The sequence below is a fragment of the Macaca fascicularis genome, chromosome 1 (assembly GCF_037993035.2).
Source record: "Macaca fascicularis isolate 582-1 chromosome 1, T2T-MFA8v1.1".
Taxonomy (NCBI): Eukaryota; Metazoa; Chordata; class Mammalia; order Primates; family Cercopithecidae; genus Macaca; species Macaca fascicularis.
In genome coordinates, this window is record NC_088375.1 from 167,742,456 (window position 1) to 167,768,653 (window position 26,198).

Below are 26,198 nucleotides of genomic sequence, written 5' to 3' on the forward strand. Positions count from 1 at the left end.
TTCAGTTCACTCAGGAATCTTCTGGAACACTGAGTGGTCCAGTAAATATGTATCCCTACAAATGATGCTATACTTTTCTCCCTTGTGGACAGAAAGACCCTAAAAAGTCTTCACACCATCTCTTTGTATACTATTATCCCACTCAGAATATAATTGTAATTGGACACAGGTAATATCAAAAATAATTATGCTTAATTCCTTGTTATACTCTATTGACTTTTTAAAAAATTCAAGTTCACGGGTACACAGCATCAAATCATGTGTTATAACTCACCTGATGTCCATTTTTTGTTATTATTTGCAAAGCCAATTATGTATGAAGACTTGCCATTTCACTCCCTTATTACATCAAATAACAAAGTGTAGGTGAACTACTTCCTGTCTCACTCCAATTCCTTTCCCTACATGCACACTACGCTTTTTTCCATAAACTTTCCATTTTCAGTTTTTCTCTTTCCTTAATCTGATCTGTTTCATCTGACTTCTTTTTGCCTTGTTCCTTAGAACCAACTAACCATCTTATTCTTGTCAATAGCTAGGTCCACCATTAGGCTGTCTCCTAGGGAAAAAAAAACCCAATGATAAATCATTAGGGGTAATGGGTCTGGTGCTTTGTATACATTAAGTATTTTGCATCAGAGTTAGGCAAATGTCACTGCTTTGTCATGAAATCCCATGCTACTGCTGAAAAGGTACCTTATATCTTTTCAAAGGTAAATTTAGTTTGTATCATGTCTACTCATTTAACCACTTTTTAAATTATCTTCACCTCCATAATTCCCTACCTCTAACGGCTACTAGTCTGACAGGTAAAAAGCCTTACATTGTGCCTCTACTTTGGCTTACACTGGAGACTACAAACAAAGCAATTAATGTGGTCATGTGACTATTATTACTAGCACTGATTGCAAAGTACAGATGCTACAAAGGATACAGCCTTTTCACCAGGGGACCGAAAAATTTTTTACATGACTATTGCTAATTTTCTCTACCAACTTTTATAACTGGTTGTAATTAGCATTATTTATAAGAACAATAAACACTGCCCTGGGCAGAAGCCTCATATAACAAATACTGTCTAACCCAAAAGATCTATCTCAGTCTGAAAACAAGCTAAAGAAAACCGGATTTTCTGAAAATTGAACTAAACTGAAGACTGAAAACATTCAGTCTGTTAAGTATTCAACAAGTAGCAAAGCAATCAAAGACTTTTTTTTTTTTTTTTTGAGAGAAGGAGTCTCGCTCTATAGCTCAGGCTGGAGTGGCGTGATCTCAGTTCACTGCAACCTTCACCTCCTGGGTTAAAGGATTCTCCCACCTTAGCCTCCCAAGTAGCTGGCCTACAAGCATGTGCCACCGTGCCTGGCTAATTTTTGCATTTTTAGAAGAGACAGGATTTCACCATGTTGGCCAGGCTGGTCTCAAACTCCTGACCTCAAGTGATCCACCTGCCTTGGTCTCCCAAAGTGTTGGGATTACAGGCATAAGCCACTGCGCCTGGCCAACATTTGTATTCTTCAAACTCCATTATTCTTCCAGTTCAGCCTAGGCTGATTCAAATGTAATGGAAACTGAGAAAGCCACTTACTAATACCACTTTCTTAGTAATTATTTTATGTATGTATGTACTATCGGATGAATGCCTCAAAAATTCATCAGAAATATCTCAGTTTTATTTGCAATATCACAATACTATAAAAAACAAGTAGGACCTATTTTTTCTATGAAAACAATTTCTGTGTTTGAAAAAAAAAACAGAAATAATTCCATGTCCTAAAAATGAATATAGTGACCTAACACTTATGTAAGATCAGATTACTCCCAATCTTAACCATCCAAGATATACATATAAAACAGAAAGTTCAAAAAAAATGGTTGAGTTTCAGAAATGCACAAAGTCTAATGCACTTTACTCTCAAGCATATTAAAAAGAGTAAGATGCTTTCAGCTGAAATCAAAAGGACAAAATCAGCGTCAACTGAGTACACTAGTCATTTAAAAAGGACATGGATGTGATCTAGTCCAACCCTCAGAGTCCAATGATTCATGTTCATAGAAAGGACCTTGCACCATGAAAACAGGCGTATCTTATGTTAAGCATTGTTAAAAGCTTTCTTCCTAAAACTTAAAACACAGAAAGATGATTGCTTCAATAATCTGGAAAATTTAGTAATACAGAATACATCATATCTAAGTACTCAATACATGTGAGGTGTTTTCAAATAAAACATTACTATGCCTCACTTTCTCACTCTTCTGTATTGGACTACTCTTCAACCCACATATCTCATGCAGAAGGCAGTCCCATTTCTCTTGATAGTCACGGGACACTGAGGCTAAAAGACTAGTACTTGACTCTTTCCTCACTGCTTCAACTCCAATGAATTACTACCATGTAGAAATACTGTACCCAGTGGTGCCAGACCATGGGAACCCTAAATCCAGATTTCACATATAAAATATCCTTATTTTTAAAGATCACTACAGTGGCCAAACAAACCAAAAAAAAACCACATTTGTGGCACAGATCTGATTCAAAGATCACAGGTTTGCAATCTCTAAGAAAAAAATGAATATGTGCTATATTTGAGAGAGAATACAAAAATCCCAGGTGTGGTCAGAACATAAAACTTGATCCTACTCAAATCTAAGAATGATTTCCTTATTTAGAATATTCCTTATTTACATTACATATTCACTTGTTGAATCTTTTGCTTATTTTCCCCTCCCTCTGAAATACATTAACAATTTTTTCTCAAATAAAAATACTTTGAAATTCCACATAAGCAAATATTTCTAATGATTTCTATTTATCTATTCTATTAAATATTTCTAAGCTAACGATTCCTTTTTAAAAAGTACACTTTATATATATACTACAAGTCAAACAATAATGTACAACTGTGAGAAATACATATGGCAACTCACCAAAAAAAGGAAAACCCCCCAAAATAGTCATTTTTAGGATGAAATCACAGCAGCCTCACCTGTACTTTCATGGGTAGTCAAACATTTCATCCATTTCTTTTTCCCCAGAGAAAAGAAGCATTCAGAAGAAAAGCAAGTCAGATAATAGTCTAACTCCTCTAGTCTTTATGTAACTAATAGGACAAATGTTACTCAAACAGAGATTATAAAAAAATATAGAAAATACTTACCTGGACTTGAAGATTCAACAGATGGCTGAGAAGAGGAGAAAAGAGGAAAAATTAGTATTTCTGCACAATGTATCTTCACAAACATTACCAAAATTATTCAATGACTACTATGATGCCAAAAACTATGGTAAGTTTTGATGTCTGCATTTTAGTTCTAATGTCTGCATTTTCTAAGACAAACTAAAACCTCCCATATAATCCTTTCCCTTTCATTACATTTAAGCATAAAGAAAAATTCCAAACACTCCTGAATCTAGAAATAAAGACAATAATATAGAGTTCAGATTTTAAAGGCACATGTGGACTTTGTAACATATGTGGTGGTTTAAGTAGTATGATTTTAGATCTTGGAATTTTCTGAAATAGATTTTCTCCTATCAACACAGAACTATGCACAAAGTTTGCTATCAAGCTGGTCTCTGACTTAAAAAAAGTGAGTGTGAGATGGGAGACAGAAATAATTTAGGACATTATCTCAAATAAAAATTAAGTTGTAACAAAGCAAAATGAAAAATTAAAATTCTAAGCACTAAACACTATATTAGGTTAACTTTACTGATAAACAATGTATTTTTAAGTTATAACAGAATTAGCAAGCATTCAAGCAAAAGCCTACAGAGTTTAGGTTATCTGATGCAAGACTACACAGATTTCCAATTATAATGCTCCTTCTACTCTACCATTCTACCTATTATAAATTTAACCACAACTTGAAAATTTGAAAATAAAACTGGTAGCAACTTATTTCAGTACTGCTTGACAATGCACAGTTGTGTTTTAGTTCAGTTAATTCACAATTATAAACAAATCATCTACAAACGTAAGACTCCTACAAAACAAACATTAAAAACTCAAAAGATGCTTCAAATAACATGAACTAAAGCTTCACCAATTCATTCAGAAGTATGTATTTCATGCCCATAAGAAAATACAGGTGGTGGGAGGCCAAAAGCACTAGCAGAGGAAAGATAGGGATCTTGCAGTATTTTCTTTCTGCTAAGTAATGGGGAAGAGAGGCAAGAAGAAAACAGAAGAATGAAATTCTCTATTTTTCAAAAACGATGTGTCTAAGACAAATTCCTATAGGGTATTAAAATTGTTTTTAAAACTGTACATATTATGTAATTGTAGTAAGCATGGGATTCTATATTCCATATGGTGACTCACATTCTTTTGCAGCACACTATTTCAAAGGTCCTACTTTTTCTGTTAAATTCTTATAAGAGAATAATTCCTTCCTATAGCATTGTCTAGCAAAAATCTGACAATAACCAGTATCGCGTATTTCCAATGATACACCACTATCATTATTTTAAAGTTACTCTGCCAGAACACAGTAAACACAGTGCTACTTTTAAATCTCTTTGCTCTAATGGGAAGCTGGAGAACAGGGTGACATAGCAAGAGTAATGTAACCACAAAAAGGGTTTCCAGCTTGCTTAACATCTTTTGGGCAAAGCTACACATTTCTGGTTCAAAACGGAGTTAACGACCACACAAATTATTACATAGTAAATCAATATTTTAAAATATTAATCCACTTGTGTTTCAAGTAGTTATACTTCCCAGCTGTAGGCAAAACCTTCTCTGTAAGGCTACAAGCAATGTTAATGACCATCTTCATCTAATCCTACGCTCACTACCCACATAAAATAAGACTTACAAACATTGGAATAATTGTTCCATTTAACAGTTTTCCGATTTAAGAAAAAAGGCTTTTTAATTACAAGTTACTTTATTGAAGAATAAGTTACATTTTTATTGATGTTAGATATTAACAATAGAGATTTTGAATTGTAAATGGTGTTCATATACTTCAGTTTGTAAAAGGCCTCATGAGTCGTGAATGCCAAAAAATACCTTACTGATTGTTGCTCTGGTGGTAAATAAAGTTCTGAAAAAGGCTGCAAATACTTTCCTATGATTAAGATACCACATGCTTGAGGACAAGTAGCATTTGTAAGCATAGCTGATACAGAGTACAACACCCAGTGTTCAAAGGTAACATTAGTGATTATGTCAGACATACTAGAATGTTTCAATGACTATGATTTAAAGGCACATCTAGATTAGCACAGGGGGAGAACTAGAGTGGTCTGCCTACAGATACATTTAGTATCCATATATATTTTAGTATTTTACTTCCAAAATAAAATTCTGTTCTATATGTTTGGGGGTAGGATTGAGCTTAGATTCTTTAAAGTTAAAAATATCCCATTAAATCAAAGATGAGTTTCTAAAAAATTGGTATTTGAAAACATTTCATACTGTAAACATTACTTTGTATAGCTAATTATCAAAAGTGATGATCTTTCAAAAAAACAAGTGAGTTTAGCATCTTAATATAGGAGATTTGGGTGTGGAATAAGGGTACTTTTTATTTAGATATGAAATAAAATAGCACATCCAGCTTACATTTATATAGTGCTACACATTTTCTTTTCTTTCTTTTTTTTTTTTTGAGATAGAGACTTGCTGTGTCGCCCAGGCGGAAGTGCAGTGGCATGATCTTGGCTCACTGCAGCCTCCGCCTCCCAGATTCAAGCGATTCTCCTGCCTTAGCCTACCAAGTAGCTGGGATTACAAGCGTGTGCCACCATGGCTGGCTAATTTTTGTATTTTTAACAGAGACAGGGTTTCACCATGCTGGCCAGGCTGGTCTCAAACTAACCTCAAGTGATCTCCCTGCCTCGGCCTCCCGAAGCACTGGGATTACAGGCGTGAGCCACCATGCCCAACCCAGTGCTACACATTTTCAAAAGCATCTAGTTAGCTGATCATAATCATAAATATCGGAATAATACCTGCCCCACCTACCTCATTTTATAAATTAGTAAACCCAAGGAGATACACTGACTAGATCAAGGTTCCATGGCAGGTGGTGAAGGCAGGCCTGATGTCTAGACCCTGACTCCTCCTTCTATACCTTCTATAGTGTTCTTTTGTACCTTCTAGAGACATAACTGCTCAAATTTTTCACTCTTCACTTCTCTCCTCCTTCACTCTCACTTTTTTCTTTTTTCTTTTTTTTGAGATGGAGTCTCGCTCTGTCGCCCAGGCTGGAGTGCAGTGGCGTGATCTTGGCTCGCTGCAATCTCGGCCTTGTGGGTGCAAGCGATTGCCCTGCCTCAGCCTCCTGAGTAGCTGGGACTACAGGTGCACAACACCACACCCAGTTAATTTTTTGTATTTTAGTAGAGATGGGATTTCACCATGTTGGCTAGGATGGTCTCGATCTCCTGACCTCGTGATCCACCCACCTCGGCCTCCCAAAGTGCTGAGATCACAGGTGTGAGCCACCGCGCCCGGCCTCTCTTTTCTTTTTGAAATGATTTTCATCAGTTCAAAGTATGTTTAAAATGTGACTGCAAGTAGTCATCTGTCACTTCAGACTGTTATCAGTCTTTAGAAACTGTTACTATAACAATACCTTCCAGGAAAACCCCCAACATCTACCATTAATTACTACCATAAACTAGAAGGGAGAAAGGAGAGAGAAAAACAAAACAAAGGAAGGTGGGGCAGCTCACACCTGTAATCCTAGCACTCTGGGAGGCTGCGGCAAGCAAATCACCCTAGGTCAGGGGTTTGAGACCAGCCTGGTCAACATGGCAAAATGCTGTCTCCACTAAAATACAGGCGCCTGTAATCCCAGCTACTTGGGAGGCTGAAGCAGAATTGCTTGAACCCAGGAGGCAGAGGTTGCAGCGAGCCCAGATCGTGCCACGGCACTCCAGCCTGGGCAACAGAGACTCCGTCTCAAAAAAACAAAAACAAAACAAAACTAAAGCTAAGTGCGTGCTTATTTATAACAATACCTATTTTTAGAAAAAATACTTTTAGGAAGGATGATTTAAAATTGGGTTTTAAAAAATATTTAAAATGCACTCATAATGTTATCAGTAGAAATAAGTTATGTCAACCACACTGGATATCATTTTGCCAACATGAACTTATCCTACTGATAAATTTAAAAACAGACACCAAGACATAGATATATAACATTCACTACCACAAAGTTGTAGCAAAAAGTTAGAAAACATTTAAAGTCCATCACTTAGCTGATTAGAAATGATACACAGTTCTTCCATACATAGTTCTCCAAACAATAGAACACTATGACTCCATTAAAAATAATGAGATATCTGTTTGTGTTGACAGAGGAATAAATGCCAAAAAAAATTAGCAGTATAAAGAAAACTGTAGGACAGCGTGTAAACTGGGCTGGAATATGGAATAATATGGAATAAATTTTTTTTTCCTCAAAAGGACATACAAGAACCTGTTAACAATAGTTACGTCTAGGGAATGGGGTAAGGGAGAAGAGGCTTTTTTCATTTAATACCGTTCTGTACTGTTGAAATTTTCTAACCACTTTCATGCACTATGCATTCTTTCTTAAAATGAAAGTCACTATGGACAGACTGCCTTGTGGAATTACGAGACATTTTCATTTTCTTCCTCTAAATTTTGATTTTTAAGAAAACCAGCACTTGCTACTATTTTTTAAGCCATAATTTTGAAAAATTCAGTGTTTTGGGGGTACGTATTTATCTTATCTGAGATAGAAAACAACACTAGAGAGACAAAGACTGGATACAGAGTATGCAGGGCTAAAACAAATTAAAAACAAACTCCAGTAACTTTTATAGCAAGTTGACCCTCATGCACATATTTGTATGATTTAGTTGATAAAATTGCTAATAGTTGTAACAAATATTCAATGCCTCAGGTTTGCTGAAATAATTCTTTTACATTTTTCTAGAACATGGTGGGAAATGGTCCCATACAACAGAAAACTATAATTTGAGAGTAAAGAAATAACTAACTACAACATTACCATTATTTTCACCAAAAAATACCCTAACAACAACATAATAGAAACATGAAGGAATTACTAGAATTTTTTTATTCCCGGCAATCAAAAGCTCACTTTGAATGAGTATTACTGTCTGAACAAATTTTTCTCCTCAAACCAATTCCACCACCATTTCTTTAAGTATTGCTATCACCTTCTTAGTTGTGTAGACTCTAAGTCAGAGATTCTCAGAGCAATGGAGATGGGGATTAGAAGCCTAGAAAGAGTTATCCTGGTCCTACTTTAGGGTGAAAGATGGTTACCATGTCAAGGGCCCAATTGAGGAGAGGGCTCAATCCTCTCCTCCAATAAAATTAAGTTACTTAACTTTGTTGTTACTCTCAGGAATTCAGGGGTATAAAAAGCTTAAGAAGGTACTTAACCTAAAATTAGCTTACTACAGTAGTAATAATTCAGAAGGTAAAATGATTATCATAGAAAATAAGGACCGGGAACAGTGGCACACGCCTATAATCCCAGCACAAGACAGGCAGATCACTTAAGGCCAGAAGTTCGAGACCAGTCTGATCAACATAGCGAGACCCTGTCTCCACAAAAAATAAAAAGTTAGCCGGGCGTGATGGCACATGCCTATAGTCCCAGCTACTTGAGAGGATGCGAGGGAAGGATCGATCATCTGACCCAGGAGTTTGAGGTTGTAGTGAGCTATGTGATTCCTGCCACTGCACTCCAGCCTAGACAACAAAGACCGACCCTGTCTCAAAAAAAAGAAAGAAAAAGAAAATAAGCACTAGGAATACAGAGGGCTGGGTTCCAGTCTAAATTGTGCCATAGATGAATTGCACGACCTAGGACAAACTACGTAAACTCTCTGCTCAGTTTCATTTTCTCTATGATCAAAAGATTTAGATTTTCTTCAAGACCTAACTTTACTTTTATTATAAATTGCTCTAGAAACCTAACACTACTAAGGAGTTTGTAGCTAAATGCATGGGATATGTTTAAATTTATTTTTTAAAATCTAGGACTGTTAAGAAAAAAATCTCAATTTGCAGAAACACTTTTTTGGGGTGCTACTTTATGAATTTCATACCTACATAGTAACAGTTATTGTTCTAAGCCACAGAAAAAGGCAAACAGAACGAGCCCCAAGCAATGACTGGTACTTGAACAATTTAATCACTGCAATGAATTCTGAATAAACGTCAAGCCAGGCAGGCATTTCTAGATAGCTGATTACTTTTCATAAAGACATGCTTAAGCTTCAATGGCAGTGTTTTATTTCTGAATTATTTAGAAAATTTGTTAGTCTCACTTACCAGAATTATCTTAAAATAATTCACTTATTTCTCCCACCAAACCTTTCCCACCTATTCAAGTACCCTGACTCTTACTGCCACTGAATTAAGCTTTTTAGGACTCTCACGCACTGGTGATCTCGACTACTTTTAAAATATTAATAGCTCTGAAGTATAAACATGAAAAAAAAATTTCATTACTAGTGTGGAGAATTATTTGAGGCTTAAATTCACTGCAGTGAAACACATTTTGCTTAGAGTAGAAATTAACGTTTTCATGAGTAACATTTAACATAATCCTTCCTTAAAAAACAAAATCCAAACACACTCAAAAAATGCTAAGCAAGGAGTCCATTTTAAAGAGAAATAATAGATAAGTGTGAAAGTGAATAAAAAGATTATATACCATCTTTGAAAGTACTAAAATACTTAAATAGGAAAAAGCAAATCCATTAATTTTTTTCTCTTTATATCACAGAAACGTGGCCTACGTGAAAAGATAGGTCTTGAATTGTGCCATGGTTTTTCCTTGAGAAGAAAGTCCCTTACGTGATTACAAACGCTAAAATAAAAGACAAATTGTTCGCTCCCAAAGGTCCCTAGTACATTCCTTATAAAACCCAAAGGATCAACTATTTCTTCCTCTTATTTTTTCTCTCATTTTCCTCTTATTTTTGCAGTTAGTAAAACTGCAACTATCCTGTAATTTCCTTCCTTTAAGTGTGAGTAGAAGAGCGTCCTTTTAGAAGGTTGGTAAATAATTTTAAGGGATAATAAGCAATGAGAAATACTGCCAAAAGGTATTAAGCAAGGGAGCATATGCCATTCATTCTAAGTACATTAAATATGGCTTTAATGTTATAACTAAAGAACCAATATATACTTCCTATTATGGACTAAGATAATCAGATCAAATATAAAAAATCAGTATATCCTATTCACATATAAAGCACTTTGTATTCAAGAATTAAACGCTTTTCTGGAAAAACATGGTCAGGTTCATGCTCTTGTAGGAAGCAACAATTTTTTTTTTTTTTTTAAAGCTCAGAACCGTAATACCTACATTTTTCTCTGGAGACATACTTCAATAACCTGTTTTCCCCCTCAGATTTAACAAATATATATATACTGTTGCTTTGCACTTACTGTTACTTCACAAGCTATCCTTAAATCCTCAGATTTATTTGATCAAAAGCACAATAATTCAGCATCTGGATTATTTCATCACATGCTTTTATATTGGCTTCATAAAGAATGAATCTACTGAGAGCTCAAAGTAGAAGCCAACCAAGCATTTCTCCTTCGTCTAATTTTTTTTAAAACCACTGATCTCAAAACTCATCGTAATTATTCAAGTATTGAGGCCAGGAAAATTATAAATCAATTGTACTTTTCAGTTCTTCACCCGTCTTAGACTTTTTTGTAAGACACAGATCACGAAAGTTCTCTTAACTCTTCCCCAATTCACTATATATGAAACTATCTACAAGTAACTGAAGAATATAGAAGATAAATTGTTTAAAGATATTAGGTCATTAAATAAACACTAAAAACGAAATTCCAGTTATTTCCTTCTTGAAGTTGAACCATCCATGCGTTCCTACAAAACATTCCATTCTCAAACTGATAAAATATTTAAGAAAACTAAAACATACATTAGAAAATATTAGGAAATGACTGATTAGTGAATCAAAATATCTTTTTCCTTTAATTTACAATAATGCAACCATCTTTAATTTTTAAAACAAAAAAGTTAACATAATTTCTTTTACATACTAGATTTTTAGTTCCCTTAGCAGTAAAATTTGTTTTTTAAAAACACATAAATTTTAAATTTAAGTTTTTTTAACTTAAATTTCTCTCTATAAGCTATTTTCCTTCAGTAATACCTCGCCTTAGTATGACTACACACCTTAAAGCTCAAACCATCCTGAGCAACATCATGAGAGAAGAAACCACGTTACCTATGTAGCACACTGCTGCTTATGAGATATTCACTGAAAGGGGTCCACTGAAGACACTAACTGACAAAATGTATAAATTCAGCTACACATAACTCCTTAAACATGAAGGAAAGTAACACTTAAGAATAAGAACCTCACCAGGACTAAAATCCAGGTACCGATTGTCAGTCTACTGGAACAAACACAGCCACATTTTGGGGAAACGGAAAGTACTACGTTCTCCAATTCGTGTGCCTGGAAATACAATTCTTTAACCACCAAGAGCAAAAGAAATGAAAATAAATCTAAGATCTAAATTGAGTTGTAAATTAGAGATATTGAACGTTTTAAAAAGAATATTGGCAGCAAACAGCCCTGACTGCTACAGTAAAATCTCACCCTCCTTCCTAAATCTGTTTTGGGGTGCCTGTGAAACCATGAAAATGGCAATTCAAACAAGAGAAATGCCTTATCAATCAAAATTTACAGTGCCTTATTTCAAAAGAGACATAAAATCCAGATATATCATCTCAAACTCCCAGAGATAAAGAATACCGAAATTGTTCCACGGGTAAGGAAAAAAGGAAACAAAACAAATCCCCACAAAACTTCAGATATTTTAAAGGTTTAAACTTCCAGTTACTTAAAGTTCCAGCAGCATATACTTAGTTCCGATTAATGATAAATCAACAGCAGTTGTATGCCCGCCAAATGCGGCCCAAATATGTAAAATCAAAGAAAGGGGCTTTGGGAACTTGTTTTCTATAAAACAAGCAAAAAGAAACAAGAAAAAGCTTCTCCAATGAAAGAAAAATTAGAAGAGAAAGAATAGGTAGCCTTGATTTGGAAAGGGGGGGAAGCCTGGAAAGTGAAGGTGGTGGGGGAGGTGGAAAAGCAACTCAGAGGTTGTACCTTAGGGAGAGGGCGATGGAACTGTCTGGATAAATGGGCAGACTCCCCCCAACCTGGAGGGCTGGACCGCGGCTGGCCAGGTTAATTTCTCCACGCTCATTTTACCACAATCATGAAAATTACAGAGTTAATCAAAGGCCGTCAGCCTTACGTTTTCCCCACCAACACAGACTGGATGTCAGTCGTAAACGGATGGGGGTGACGCGGAAGGGCGCAACAGCATCTCGGTTAGGAAGGGAAAAAACTTCGCAAGAGGAAGCAGCAGCTTCTCTCCTGGCCCCTAGCACCGGCCGGCGAAGTTGCGCCACAGACCCCCCTTCCCCGGCGGGCGCCCCCTTCCCCGGCGGGCGCCCCCTCCCCCTCGCCCCGCACTACTACGCTGCACTACCCTTCAAACTGCCCCCGAAGTCCAAGTACGCCTCCGCTTCCTCCTAACCCCGGACCCATCCCAACTAAGTTCCAGGCGAAGCTCCCGCCCAGAGCATGGCCTGTTCCAAACAACAGGTGGGCAGTGGCGCCAGCAGGGCCGGGCCTCTCCTGGCCAGGCCCACTCCACTCCTCCCCGGCCCAGGGCCGGGGGCGCCCGGCTCCGGGACAGGGAGGGGGAGCTCGCTCCCTTACCTCCGCCATATTTGCCGTACTGCCGGGTCACATCTCCGCGGCGGCCGCAGCTGGGTCACCGCCAGAACCCGGATGTGAGACTCAGCAACGGGACTCCGGCCGCTGCCGTCTCTGCCGCTCCCGCCGCCACTGCCTCGGCGGGAACGCGCAGGAGCCGCCCGAGCGCGCCCACCACACCCCACTCCGCCCCCTCGCGGCGCCCCGGCTGGGCTGGACTGGAGGGAAAAGGCCAGCGAGCGCGCGCCGGAGCAAGGGCGCGCGCGCGGCCCCGCGGCCGGCCCTCCCCGGGAAGAGCGGAGGGGGCGGAGTCAAGGTGGGTGTGGGAGGAGGTGGGCATCCGCGCGGGGCGCTTCTCTGGCTCCAGCTGATCCGCGACTCCAGGCGGAGGGGGTGGTCTACGGATCAGAGGGGTCAAGGAACAGTGCCAAAGGAGCCATATCCAGCATTGACACAGCAGGGGAAAAATACGTAATATTTTACATGTAGGTCGTTTTTGGAATGCATTTGCTGAAAAACGGATGTTGCTGTGATGCAACAGCGGCAAGAATTGTGCTTTGAAAGCGGTTATGCCTTGACAAATATTTCTCAATCAGTAGATTCCCGACAGGAGATGTAAAATTCTATATCCCCAAATCTCGAAAGAGGTCACAGCAAAAATTAATGGAAGGGGTTGTGATAGGCAGTCTGCCATCCTCATGTCATTTGCGTGTTCTCACACACTTCTGTCATGCCAGTAGCAACAGAGTTATGTACTGGTTGAATTTTGCACAACTAGACAAAATTTAAAATACTGAAAATTGACTATTTTATGGCTATCATCTACCATAGAGGGAGAACCTACTTATTTGCAACGCCTGAAATGCCGGTAACTTGAAAGTTTATTTTAACGTATTGGCCTACAGCTGCCAATTGGCCATGATGACAATGCTGATGATGGCCAGAGCCAATGATTTCAAAGTAACTAACATGTTTCACTTCCATTATACTAAGGCAGATACTGAATAACACAAAGGTGACATTAAAACAGTCACTAACATATTTTACTAAACCAGTTTTAAAGTCTTTATTTCGAAAGACTGAGTTTTTTTCCTAATCTTCAAGGGTTCCTCTTAATGCAGTTTCAAAAGTGGCTACCAAAATCAACCATTTAAATATGAGAATTATTCATTCCCTCCAAATAATGTGAACCAATGCTACAATATATTGCATAAATGTGTACATATACAATTTTTCTTAAAGTTTATACTTAACTTATAATGCAATATAGGGGAGGCTATTAAATTATTTATATTCCCTTAAAATTCTAGACTCTATCAAGCATTTTCCTATTTCCAAAGATTCAACGTTAATTTGAAACTGCTATGTCCAATAATAATCTGTGCATGAATAAACTGCATTTACAGATATATGAAGTAGCTGCTAAGTGAAAGGACATTACCTGGTAATTTGACAGGAAAAGAGTCCACAGACAGTCTGTAAACCAATTAAACATAAACATCTGATGCACATTTTCTACTGAAAGAAAAGCAAGGGAAAGAAGAGAAAGGAAAACTTTAAGGTTCCCAAATCTACAAACAATTTTTACCATTAACTGTACTGTACAGTATTTTCATTTTATTTTTTAGAAAACTTATGTAAAAGTGTTTTTCAGGATTCCTTGGGGGAATAAGTATTTTAGCAGAGGTATATAGTTTCTAAGAGTTACCCTGTTGAATTATGTCAGTGCTTTGGACTTGAAATAAAAATGACTTTTTAAAAGTGTCAGTTCATATCCGAATAGTTTTCAATCAATACACTTAATGAAAAGAGCTGAAGGCAAAGAACAATGGATGTACATGGACCTGAGGTGGATACAGACACAATTAGGGGCCTAGAGGTACAAACTCAGGCTTTATACCATGGAGATGAAGGAGGGTTTTCCATTAAAATATGAAAGCTAATTTATGAAATTTGCCTACCAAAGGAAAATTAAAAGTGTTAAAATACAAGGTACAGGAATAACTTGCTTGCTTAAGTACACTGAATCTTTGATTCTTCAGTTAAATTACCAACAGAAATCCCAACTGTGATAAAGAGCAGGGGATCACAGTCCAGTAACCTACTGAATCGTAAAATTGTCAGGAAAATGAAGTCTGAAACATTTCTGAATGGGTATCTATCTTACTGTTAAATAATTTTTTTTTTTTTTTTTTTTGAGACGGAGTCTGGCTCTGTCGCCCAGGCTGGAGTGCAGTGGCGCGATCTCGGCTCATTGCAAGCTCCGCCTCCCGGGTTCACGTCATTCTCCGTCATTCTCCGGCCTCAGCCTCCTGAGTAGCTGGGACTACAGGCGCCCGCCACCACGCACGGCTAATTTTGGTTTTTTGTATTTTTAGTAGAGACGGGGTTTCAACGTGTTAGCCAGGATGGTCTCGGTCTCCTGACCTTGTGATCCGCCCACCTCAACCTCCCAAAGTGCTGGGATTACAGGCGTGAGCCAATGTGCCCGGCCTAAATAATTTTTTAAGTTTATTAATATTGTGTGTCAATATTACTAGATTTAAATGGTATTATTATTATTGAGGGAAGAAAATCTCTACATTTTTCTCCTTCCCCTTTTTATAAATGTGGATTCAGTGGGTCTTTTTAGGTTCAGATATTATAAAAAAGAAACAGCTCTAATACTGCAATTCATAGGTAACACATTACCACTGAATTCAGTATACTTCCACTATTATTTTATTTTAGTGATACACTTAACTGTAAAATTTTCAGGAGCCACCTTAGGGAATGAAAAGTCTTTCTCAAAATGCTTACTTACCCTCTTCAGTATTAAATATATAAAAATTAACTATTCACTAGTCACAGAATTTTAGTGTTGGATGGGACCTTAGAGATCTTTTAGTCAAGTCTCTACTCTGTCAAAATAGTAATCTCTCATCATGCTTCTACTACCAGGCTTTTTGCCTATGTTTAAACACCTCCAGTGACTCACTATATCTCATAAAAAGGCTCCTCTTTTCAAAAAAAGTTCAAATGTTTAAAACATTCTTTTATTATGCCAGAATCTACCTCCTTGTTGTTTCCATCCATTACCCTTAGTTCTTCAGCACTTTGGATTAATTCAACAGATATCTTCTTTGTATCCAAATGCAAACAGTTAATATTTATACTTGGGTTAACAAAAAAAATATTTTTAAAGCCTATTCATACTAGAAGAGTTGAAAATAGGACATGACAGAGCTAAAGGCATGAGAAAATGCACCATTAATTGTGTCTGCTTAATTACACCTTGTTATTTATTAATGTGATATCCAAAACAGTAGTTCTGTTGAAATTGTGTATAAAATCTTTAAACTAAAAAAGTGTGGTGAATTCCAATTTTATGTGAGGTTTGTGATTAATGTCCCAAAACAAAAAACCACTATAGAAAGCCTGAATAAATGCCTCTTCAGCTCCTATTGCCCACCTAAAAGCTGCCTTATTTTCGGGCAAACTAACATTAATTTTTATGACATTAAGCTACTCAAAACTCCTATTATATTGATAAATCATTTGTAAGCAATTTACTGAATCTTCTATTCAAAATTATTAAACAATTCTATAGAGGCTATAAGGCGCACGCACACACAAACCCCTCAGTTATTATTATGCTTTTAACAAAAGCATTTAGTATCACAATCTTACTTCAACCAGTACCTTAAACGAACCAATGAACAAACTTCTTCAGCAATTTACATATACCTAAGAAATATAACCTTTTATTCAGTACCAACACCTGATTCAAATACAAGTAACATATATATATATCATATATAAACCTGTTATGCAATCCAAAAAGGTACCTCTCAAAATGCACCAAGAAAATACTGTATTTATAACAGTTTAGCCTCTGGGGTTAGCTGATTGAAATAGATTAATACAACACATCCAAAACTAAAAAATTCTGTATCTAACAATTTTCAGGGTCCATGAGTCTCTTTTGAGATTAGTTTATAAACTATTTCCTGAAATTTTTATTTAAAAGCAACAGCCTACACTATGCCTTTATGATGTGGTGGTAAAATTGTATGGATAATTACTAATTTGGTTGAAAATTCCTAAATCTAAAAAACTTAGCCTATTACATTTAGAAGCCCCACATCTATAGTGACAATCAGCATCATCTTTTCATTAGTCTCATTTTTTATTATTAATGCCACTCTAAAACACTTATGTAGGCTTTTGGTTCTTCAAATAACAGTTTTGGATTTTCTTTTCATAAGTTTTACACAGTTCTATCCAGTGGCCCCATTTTATCAGTATATTACAAACTGTATGTTTATGGTTCTTACATTGATGACATGTTATTTTTATCTCACCCAAATTCTGGAAATTTTTGGCCCATCAATTCTCAAACACTGGAACATATAAGAAGAGTAATATAATCTCACATTACTTGAGGGAGTTTGGCTTTTCCCTCCCTTAATCTCCAAGCGTACCCCTGCCTACCAGCATCACATCCGTCTTGTCTGCATTGAACCTCAACCAGTTGGTTCTTAACCACGTCCGAAACTCAGCCAGGCACTGGGAGAATCGAGCGACCACACCATCTGGATCAAAGGAAAGAGAGCCTCAGTAGCAAGGAGACAGAAACGAGATACAAGCTCACCATCTACCGTTTCACATGTTTAAAAAGATGGTCGGGAATTAGGACAAGGATCCCATGACAATTTTAGAAAAACATTTAATGAGCCTTAAGTCATGCAATTTGCAACCAATGGTAAAGGAATAAAAGCGACCCAATAAATAGGTCGCCTCATTCCACCCATGAGTGAAGAAGATTCAGTCAACTCCGGGTCATCTCGGTGAAGCGGCCTCAATAGCCAAGTCAATCTTGTAATTACGTAAGTTCTTCTGCAGAAATACAGAATTCTAGCGTTGGAGGAAGCTTTAAATAGGGAAAACTGAAGCCCAGAGAGGGATAGTGACTCGCTCAAGGTCACACAGCATGCAGGGACCACACAGGCTCCAGGCCAGGGACCTAACCACTACAAGCTGAAACAACAAGACTAAAGAGCGGCAAGCATCTGTCCCAAGGGATCCTCCCACGCGCTAGGAGGACCTCATTTCCTCACAGTAATACCCTATTCGAGTCTCTCCTCCCTCCCTGACTCCATTCGAAAAGGGCAGGTTGGCCCAGGGCGCTGCTCACCATAAAGGCTGCAGTGCAAGCGGGAGCCTCCTGGGACTGGGACACAAGTGAGGGAAATACAGGAGAAAGAGGCGGAGCCACAGCGGGTGGTCAGCTTAGCCCCACCCCGACTGGGATCAGGGACCGAAGCGAACGGGGCGAGGCGAACTCACTCCGCAGCGGATTCCCAGCGCGCCGCCGCCACCGCGAAGGCAAAAGGGCGGCGCTGGGAGGTAGTGGGCGGTGGCGGGGAGGGAGCTGCGCATGCGCCTTCGGCCGCCGACGGCGAGCAAGCCAGGCGCGTTCTGAGGCAGCCCCTCCCCGGAAGTTAAGGGTCTTCCGGGCGGTACACTGCTGTGGGGGAGGGGAAGGAGAGAAAGGGGACTGAGGACACCTCAGGAGCCCCTCATCCCAAACTGGAACAGAAGGGGAAAGATGGCTTGTGGAGGCTGCACTTACAGCCGCTGCCGCTGCTGCCGCCGCCACCTTCGCTGCTGCCGCCACCGCCTGAAGAAGCCCCATCCATCCGCCTGCAGCCGGGAGACTCAGAGCCTGGGAGGGGCCTGAGGCCCGGGCCGCCCGCCTCCTTCTTCTAGTCGTCGTCCGGAGCTTCCTCCTGCTCCACCAACCCTCTGCCCTCCCCTCCGCCTCCGCCCTCCTCCTCGGCCTCGTGCCGCCAGCCAACCGCGCGGCCGCTTGTTGAGCCAGAGCTCCACCGTCGCCATGACGCCCGGCAAACATTCCGGATCCTCGGCCCGAACCGCCAACGCAGGGGCTTGGAGGTACAGGGACTTCAGAGGCGGCCAGAAAAGGGGTGGTGGACCACTCCCCAGCTGGTCGTCACCATGCCAGTCTCTCCGGCAGGCAGTCACAAGCAGCAGAACTTCAGGTTGTAAGTTCCGGCGTTAAAACAGTAGTCCATCCCCCTGGGTCCCGGAGGGAGCCCTTCTATTAATAGATATTTCTGGATTTGGAAAGGGCCGTACCCCAACTGGGTTCAGTCTCTAGACCTCGAAGCGCCCAGGCGACAAATGGCTCCTTTATCGACCTACCACAGTCTTTAAAAAAAATCTCTACTGGGCCGGGCGCGGTGGCCCACGCCTGTAATTCCCAGCACTTTGGGAAGCTGAGGCGGTTGGATCATCTGAGGTCAGGAGTTCGAGTCCAGGCTGGCTAACATGGTGAAACCTGGTCTCTACTAAAAATACAAAAAGTTAGCCGGGCCTGGTGGCACATGCCTGTAATCCCAGCTACTTGGGAGACTGAGGCAATTGCTTGAACCCGGGAGACGGAGGTTGCAGTGAGCCGAGATCGTGCCATTGCTGCCTGAGCAACAGAGCGAGACTCTGTCTAAAAAATAAAATAAAATAAAATCTCTACTGCTGTGCTTGCTCTGTGAGAAAAGACCTGGTTTGTTTAGAACCATCCTTCCTCCTAGCACTTCTAGTTTAAGGCCTGCAATCTCTCAAGCTTGATGCCTTCATGCTGTGCCCAGACGTTCAAGAGCCTCAGCTTCTGTGAGCCACCAGGCCAAACATTGCTGTGCTCAGTAGTAGAGGTATTTTATTGTCCTCCACTCAATACCATCTTACCTTAAAACTAATTCCTGCTTCCAGCATTCTACTGTTATGCATCAGTTGAACAAGACTGGAGAAAAGCACACAGCTATGTGGACTTGTCTTTAAATGGTTCCTTAGTACTGCCCATAATACTGTCCACTAAGTTCCTCCAAAGTTCCTTAATTACTTGTTTTCTCTTCCCCTCTCCAATCTCCTCCACCTCAGCTAATCTTTCTTCAGCGGAACTTGTTGAGAGTTCTTGGGAGAGAACCTTGCATTCTCTCTCGAATATGGTACTCACGCTTTTGTCCATCCTACCGCTCCACCAAAACAGCTTCTATGCAAGTCAGCAATAGCCATGCAGCCAAATACAATGGCTGATCCACAGTTTCATTCTTTGTTCAATGAAGCAGCGTTGGTCTAGTTTGTTACTTCTTGAGCTTTGAAAAGCTGTATTTGGGTTCTGAGAAACCACTCTTCCTAGTTCTTGTCTTAGTTCGTGGTTTCTCCTTTTCCAGATCCTTTGCTGGTATCTGTTCCTCACTATCATAACTAAATACAATCATGCATCGATGGTGACCCTTCTGAGAAATACCTTGTTAGGCAATTTCAGCATTTTGCAAATATCTTCTAGTGTACTTACACAAACGTAGATGATGTATGGGCTACTATACACCTAGGCTACAAGTGTATAGTAGGCTGTACACCTAGGCTGTAGTAGGCTATACATCGAGATTTGTGTAAGTACAGTAAATGGTGTTTGCATAATGATGAAAATACATTTGTTGCTTCTAGGCTACCAACCTGCAGCATGTTACTGTACTGAATACTGTAGGCAGTTGTAACACAATGCTAAGTATTTGTGTATGTAAACATAGAAAAGGTAATGTTTTGTGCTTGAATGTTGTGACAGCTACAACATTGTTAGGCAATAGGAATTTTTCAGCTCTGCTACCAGATCACCATTGTATATGTGGTTCATAGCTGACGATCCAGGACTGTATTGGTGTTGCTGGGTCAGTCCATAAACCTCTTCACTCTGATGTCTTTAAGTATCACCTATAATGATGATTCACAAATGTTCATCTCTGGCTAAGACCTCTCCCAAGAAAACAGACTTTAAGAAAAAACACCTGCACTTGTAAGTTAATGAACATCTCAAAATTCACATCTACAACTAAGTGTATAATATTTTCTCTCTTTTCTAATTAACTGCCATCTTTCTCATTTTAGTAAATGGCAAATTCCACTCTTTAATTACTCAGGTGAAAAACCTTGGGATTACCCTTGACTTCCATCTTATACCTCACTCCATAAGCAAATTTTACCATTTCTACCTGCCAAATAAATCCAGACTACCACTCCCATGTAAATCACTGTGTTACATTGTGATACCCACCTAAATAGTCTCCTTGCCAACACCCTCCAGGTAGTAATCAATGTGGTTCTGCCCGAAACATTTCTCAAGTTTTTTCCATTTCACTCAGTAAAACTCTTTACAGGACCCCAGAGGATCTCACTATGGACTCTTCCCTTTGCCTAATTACATTCCGTGTTGTTCCACAGCACATGAGGCACACTATGTTCCCCCTTTGGAGCCTGTGCTCCAAAGTAATATAAAGTAATAATACTTCACCCTTGGAACTCTTCAATCCCTCACCTTTGCTTGAATTTTTCCATAAAATTTATTCCTGCCAGGCGCAGTGGCTTATGCATGTAATTCCACCGCTTTATGAGGCTGAAGTGGGCAAATTGCTTGAGCTTGGGAGTTCACAATCAGCCTGGGCAACATGGCAAATCCCTGTCTCTACAAAAAATTGAGCCAGGTGTGGTGGCATGTGCCTGTAGTCCCAGCTACTTGGGAGGCTGAGGTGGGAAGTTTACTTGAGACTAGGAAGGTGATGCTGTAGTGATCCATGATCACTGCCATTGTATTCCAGCCTGGTTGACAGAGTGAGATTCCATCTCAAAAAAAAAAAGTTTTTCTGCAAGTTTATAGTATACCTGCTTATTAATCCGTCTTCACCTAAGGATAGTACTCCAAAAGGGCAGAGATTTCTGTTTTGTTCACTACGGTATCCATTGCCTAGAATGAAGAAGGTGCTAAATAAATATTTGCTGAATGAATATTTACTTCAGTAACTTTGGTTACTGCTTATCTTGTATGGTTTTTGTTTTCACCTTCAGGTATGGAAATTTTAAGGTAAAATGAAATTGAATTTATTAAATTGAAAAATACAAAAACTGTCCAACTCATAGTATGAAGTGTAAGAAAAATTCCTTTGGGAGTTTCTTAAATGTTGACAATTTCATAACATTATTGAGGAAAGAATGGGGTGGGAGATGGGAAGTAGTATAACCTTTATTTTTTGCAGTAGCCATGTTATCTAATTAAAACGAAGTTTCACAGACAAGTTTACAACCTTTTGGTTTGGCCTAATTTGTTATTTCTCATCTTCCTCCTTTTAGGACTTAATCCTGACCTTGGAAAGGATCTCATGAAGCAAATATTTGTCAATTTTCCACTTTCTCTTTTCCTGTGTTAGATCCTTGCCTTTAGCTTTACAATATTGGACAAGTCTACCATGGCAATAAAAACAACTGCTGATTCTTCAACCCTTCATCCTATTTCTCTGTCCAGTGCCTTTATATTCCTTACATGTTCATGTTTCCTTTTGATTTTTATTTAATGTTTTTATCTCTGCTTACATTACTCACCTGTTCTTGAATATTATCCACTTTTTCCATTAGAACCCATACCATATTAATCGTAAGTATTTTAAATTCACAGTCTTACAGTTACAAAATATCTGTCACATCTGAGTGTGGTTCTGATACTTGCTTTGTCTCGTCACACTTTTTTTTACCTTTTGATATGCCTTACAATTTTTTGTTGAGAGCTGAACATATTGTATAGGTAATGTGAACTGAGATTAAATAGGCTGGTAGTGTTTTATGTTTGTGTGGCTAGGAATTAGGCTGTGTTTACTGTTTAGTTGTAAGTGTGTAAGGCATCATTTTCCTCTACTGTCCTTGTTTCTGTCTCTTAAAATTTCCCTAGGGACTTCTTAAATAAAGTCAGCCTTGCAGTTCTTTCCATTGTAATCCCATTATTATACAGGAGCCCTGTAGATGTGGTGGTGAAACAGGATAGTGACTCCTTCACAGGTGGGAACTGAGGTGCACAGGCACTGGCAGGGGCAAACTCCACTCACTCGCTGCTCCACCCCTCAAGGGAGGTGGAGCACAGGTGCGTGAATGGAGGAGCCAGAGTGAGTGCTTTTGGGCGCCTTCAAGAGTGAACTGCATACTCGCTCCCCAGCAGTATCTAGGGGAGGGTACCCACGACCTCTGAAACCCCAGAGGAGGTGTTACAGTGCCCTTTTAGCTTTGCTGTCTACAAGTGTTAACAGCTCAGTGGAGGATCAGCATGACAGCCTTTTGCACCCACACTCAATGGCACCTAAGTTCTTGTCCAGTGTCCAGGAGGAATGAGGTTGCGTGAGAGTTGAAGCTGGTAAATGCAAGGGATTTTATTGTGATAAAAGTGGTTCTCAGTGGGAAGAGGAGCTGGAAAAGGGACGGAACAGGAAGGTAATCTTCCCCTAAAGTTCAGCCATTCCCAGCAAGATTCCTCTTCAAAGATACACCGTCAAGCTGTCCCTCTGAAGTCAAGCCACTTCTCTCTGACGTCCAACCATAGTTTCCAACGTCCAGCTGCTTCTCTTTCTGCCGGCTGAGCCTAAGGTTTTTATGGGCACAGGATAGTGGGGCAGAGTGGGCCATGGGTGATTTTGGAAAAGGCAGCATTCAAGCAGGAAAACACAGATGTATGTTCTTACTTTGGGCCATGATTCCAGGCTTGAGGGTGGGGCCCTTGCCAAGGACCTGCCCTCTTCTGCCCTGAATTTCCCTGCTTCCTATTCCTATCAGTGGGAAGATGTAGGGGGAGGGGAAGGGTTTGACAATCCTATGATTAGCTCTTAGTGTTTTAATGGGCCTTTGTCCCTGAGATGAGACCTTGACAAGTGCTTTTCAGTACATTTTTTCTTTGAGGGGGAAAAGATGGCTAATGGGGGCCAGAGTTGGGTATTTCCTTTCCCCCATGTCAGTTAGACCCTGATAAAACTCTAGTTAGGCTCTGGTAAAGTAGTTGTCCTTGAGTGCAGGTGTTTGTTAAGGAGAACATAACATTGTAGATGTATTTTAGAATGGTTACTTCCTATCCACCTGCTAGAACCATGAGGAAATTTTTCTTTAATCTTCATCCTGAGAACTTTGTGGCCACATAGAGGTAAAGCTCATGAAAGTGTAGGGGCCCCCCAGAATATTTTCTCTCTCAAGTTAGTCTATACTCAAGTCTTCAGTAGTTAGCTAGTTGCTTTTTAATTGCTGGCTTCAGTGGCATTTTCTGCCCCCAGTAAGTTGTGATTCTCTGCTTTCAACTTGTCTCCAATTTTCAAGGTAGTTGTTTGTTCTTCTTAAATAGAGGAAGAACTGTTTTATGAGTTAATGTGAGATTATTTTATTGTCCATCTATTCACTTTGAGATGGCTGTTAGACTAGAGTTATCTAGTAGTCAGTTATTCATATGAGTATGTGAACCTCAGAATTTGAGACAGGTCTCAGTTAATTTAGAAAGTTTATTGTGCCAAGGTTCAGGATGTGTGCCCGTGATACAGCCCCAGGAAGTACTGGCAACATGTGCCTAAGGTGTTCAGGGCACAGCTTAGTTTTATACATTTTAGGGAGGCATAAGACATCAATCAATATATGTACGTTGGTTCCGTCCAGAAAGGCGGGGACAACTTGAAGCAGGGAAGGGGGCTTCTAGGTCACAGATAGGTGAGAGACAAATGGTTGCATTCTTTTGAGTTTCTGATAAGCCTTTCCAAAGGAAGCAATCAGAATATGCATCTATATCAGCGAGCAGAGGATGACATTGAATAGAATGGGAGGTAGGTTTGTCTTGAGAAGTTCCCAGCTTGAATTCTCCCTTAGCTTAGTAATTTTGGGACCCAAGATATTTTCCTTTTACGTTTCCCCCATTTCTTTTTAAAAAATCTTTGGAGAAAACATTTTAGAAGAAAATGAGTCTCTGGTCTCGCGTTTTATCTGATCTGTCATGGCTAGGACAGTTTATTCCTAGATGGGTTAGGTCCCAAAAGCTCATTTTTAGCATGAAGTCTCATGTCCTGTGAAGAAGAAATGGGGGAAGAAGGGAGAAAAACAACAACAAACAAAAGAACAAAAGAACAATCCTGGAAAAATTGATATAGGCTATATTACTGTGAAGTCCATATATCAGTAGGTAGGTATGAAAGTGGCTTAGGTATGTAAACAGGTTGCTGTTATTTTCTTCTGAAGTTTAAGTTTTCTGGCTTCAGTTCACAGGGCTTTAAGAAAGCACAAGTTAGTTTTCAGTGACTCCAAATTAGGAAAAATAAGGCAAAAAAGAAGGAAGAAAATTGAAAACATTATTTTGAAGACTTGTAGCCAAGAAAAATTAGAATTTGGTCCAAACTGTAGAAAATAATAAACATTGAGAAAACATTAGGAAAGACTAGAATCTAACAACAGGTCTACTATAGTTTTGAAATGTAATTTTTCTCTCCAGTTTCCCATTTTTACTAAAGGCAAATCATGGTACATCTGGTTTGCTTTATTATACTTGGCCTAATTTTTCTATACAGTGCCACAAGAAATTTTTTACGTAAGCTTTTAAACTGGCTCTGTTGGACTTTCATAGGAGGAATCTCAGATAAGACTTTTATAAGCCAAGCCCAGCCATGGGTTTATGCAATCAAATACCTATGAGTTGGGTGAATTTCCTCTCCTCTTGAGGTTCCAGGATAAACCTGAGGCTTCTGGGCTTGTCAGAAAGTGACATTCTTCACTTAGCACAGGTCAGAAACCCTGTACAGGCACTATGTACACAAAATATGAGGCCAGCTTTTCCAAGGGCTTTATTGGTTCCATAAATCACATTTGATTCCTTAAAGGAAAGCACACCATTTCAGTCAAAGCCTTGGTAAAATAACCAACTTCTCCAATTGTGTCCTGTTACAAATTAAAACAGATTGTTATTGCACTTGTGCAAATAACTGTATTACCATAAGTTAAGGATACTCACAAATATTTCCAAATTCTGGAGAAATCAGGTAGTAAAAAACAAATATGCTCAAAATTTTGTTCATAGGAGTATACTAAACTCTTAAAAGCTGTCAGTAGCTCAAAAGAAAAGTTTCAAGACTCTAGAAAACAAAGGATAAGCAACATTTAAAGCAAGAGTTAAAATGATTGCTTTAGTCTCCTGTCAGTTCAGTTTATGGAGTTAACTACTGTTCTTCTTGATAGTCATGAACATTTCAGCTCTCCATGAGAATCCTGAAAGTTTTTTTTCCCCCTGTGTTGTAATGTCACAATCTGCAAAGTTACCAGAAACCTGCATTTAAGAACACCTGTTAGAGTTCCGTAGTTGATTATAGAACCACCTAAAAAGGACCAAAACAAGAGAACAATTGTCCATGGATGACAAAAATTTTAGGGCAACCGTAATCAGAGACACAACGGACAAAGAAATGTGTTACCTCTGTGGCACACAATAATTTAACAACAATTATAACTACTGATAATGTACATAAGTTATATCAGAATTATAGGAGTTTCCCATCATTTTGGAACACATACCAATAACATTTATACAAATACAGCCCAATGAAAACCAAACATCATT

At 39.2% G+C, this 26,198-nt stretch overlaps 2 protein-coding genes across 31 annotated transcripts in view; one reads left to right on the forward strand and one right to left on the reverse strand.

Moving 5' to 3' along the window:
• Positions 1-18,468, reverse strand: part of MIER1 (MIER1 transcriptional regulator) — a 63,822-nt gene extending 45,354 nt beyond the window's left edge. For 3 of the 30 annotated variants that reach the window (XM_074004292.1, XM_005543108.3, XM_065520732.2), the window contains exons 1-3: positions 18,363-18,468; positions 17,222-17,322; positions 3,159-3,183 (exon numbers count right to left, since the gene is read on the reverse strand). Coding sequence is in view for 25 of the 30 variants with exons in the window: in XM_005543108.3 (XP_005543165.1) it covers positions 3,159-3,183; positions 17,222-17,322; positions 18,363-18,429 (193 nt within the window). In the remaining 5 variants the exon portion in view is untranslated. Of the gene's footprint in view, positions 1-2,987; positions 3,025-3,158; positions 3,184-12,751; positions 12,897-14,189; positions 14,267-17,221; positions 17,323-17,924 lie in introns of those variants that run through there. The other 27 variants (XM_074004290.1, XM_005543111.3, XM_074004299.1 and 24 more) reach the window with 25 other exon arrangements.
• DNAI4 (dynein axonemal intermediate chain 4) overlaps positions 18,252-26,198 on the forward strand; it is a 106,335-nt gene continuing 98,388 nt past the window's right edge. The window contains 2 exon segments of the mRNA XM_005543105.5: positions 18,252-18,708; positions 18,711-18,795. Coding sequence (XP_005543162.3) covers positions 18,627-18,708; positions 18,711-18,795 — 167 coding nt within the window. The 5' untranslated portion in view covers positions 18,252-18,626.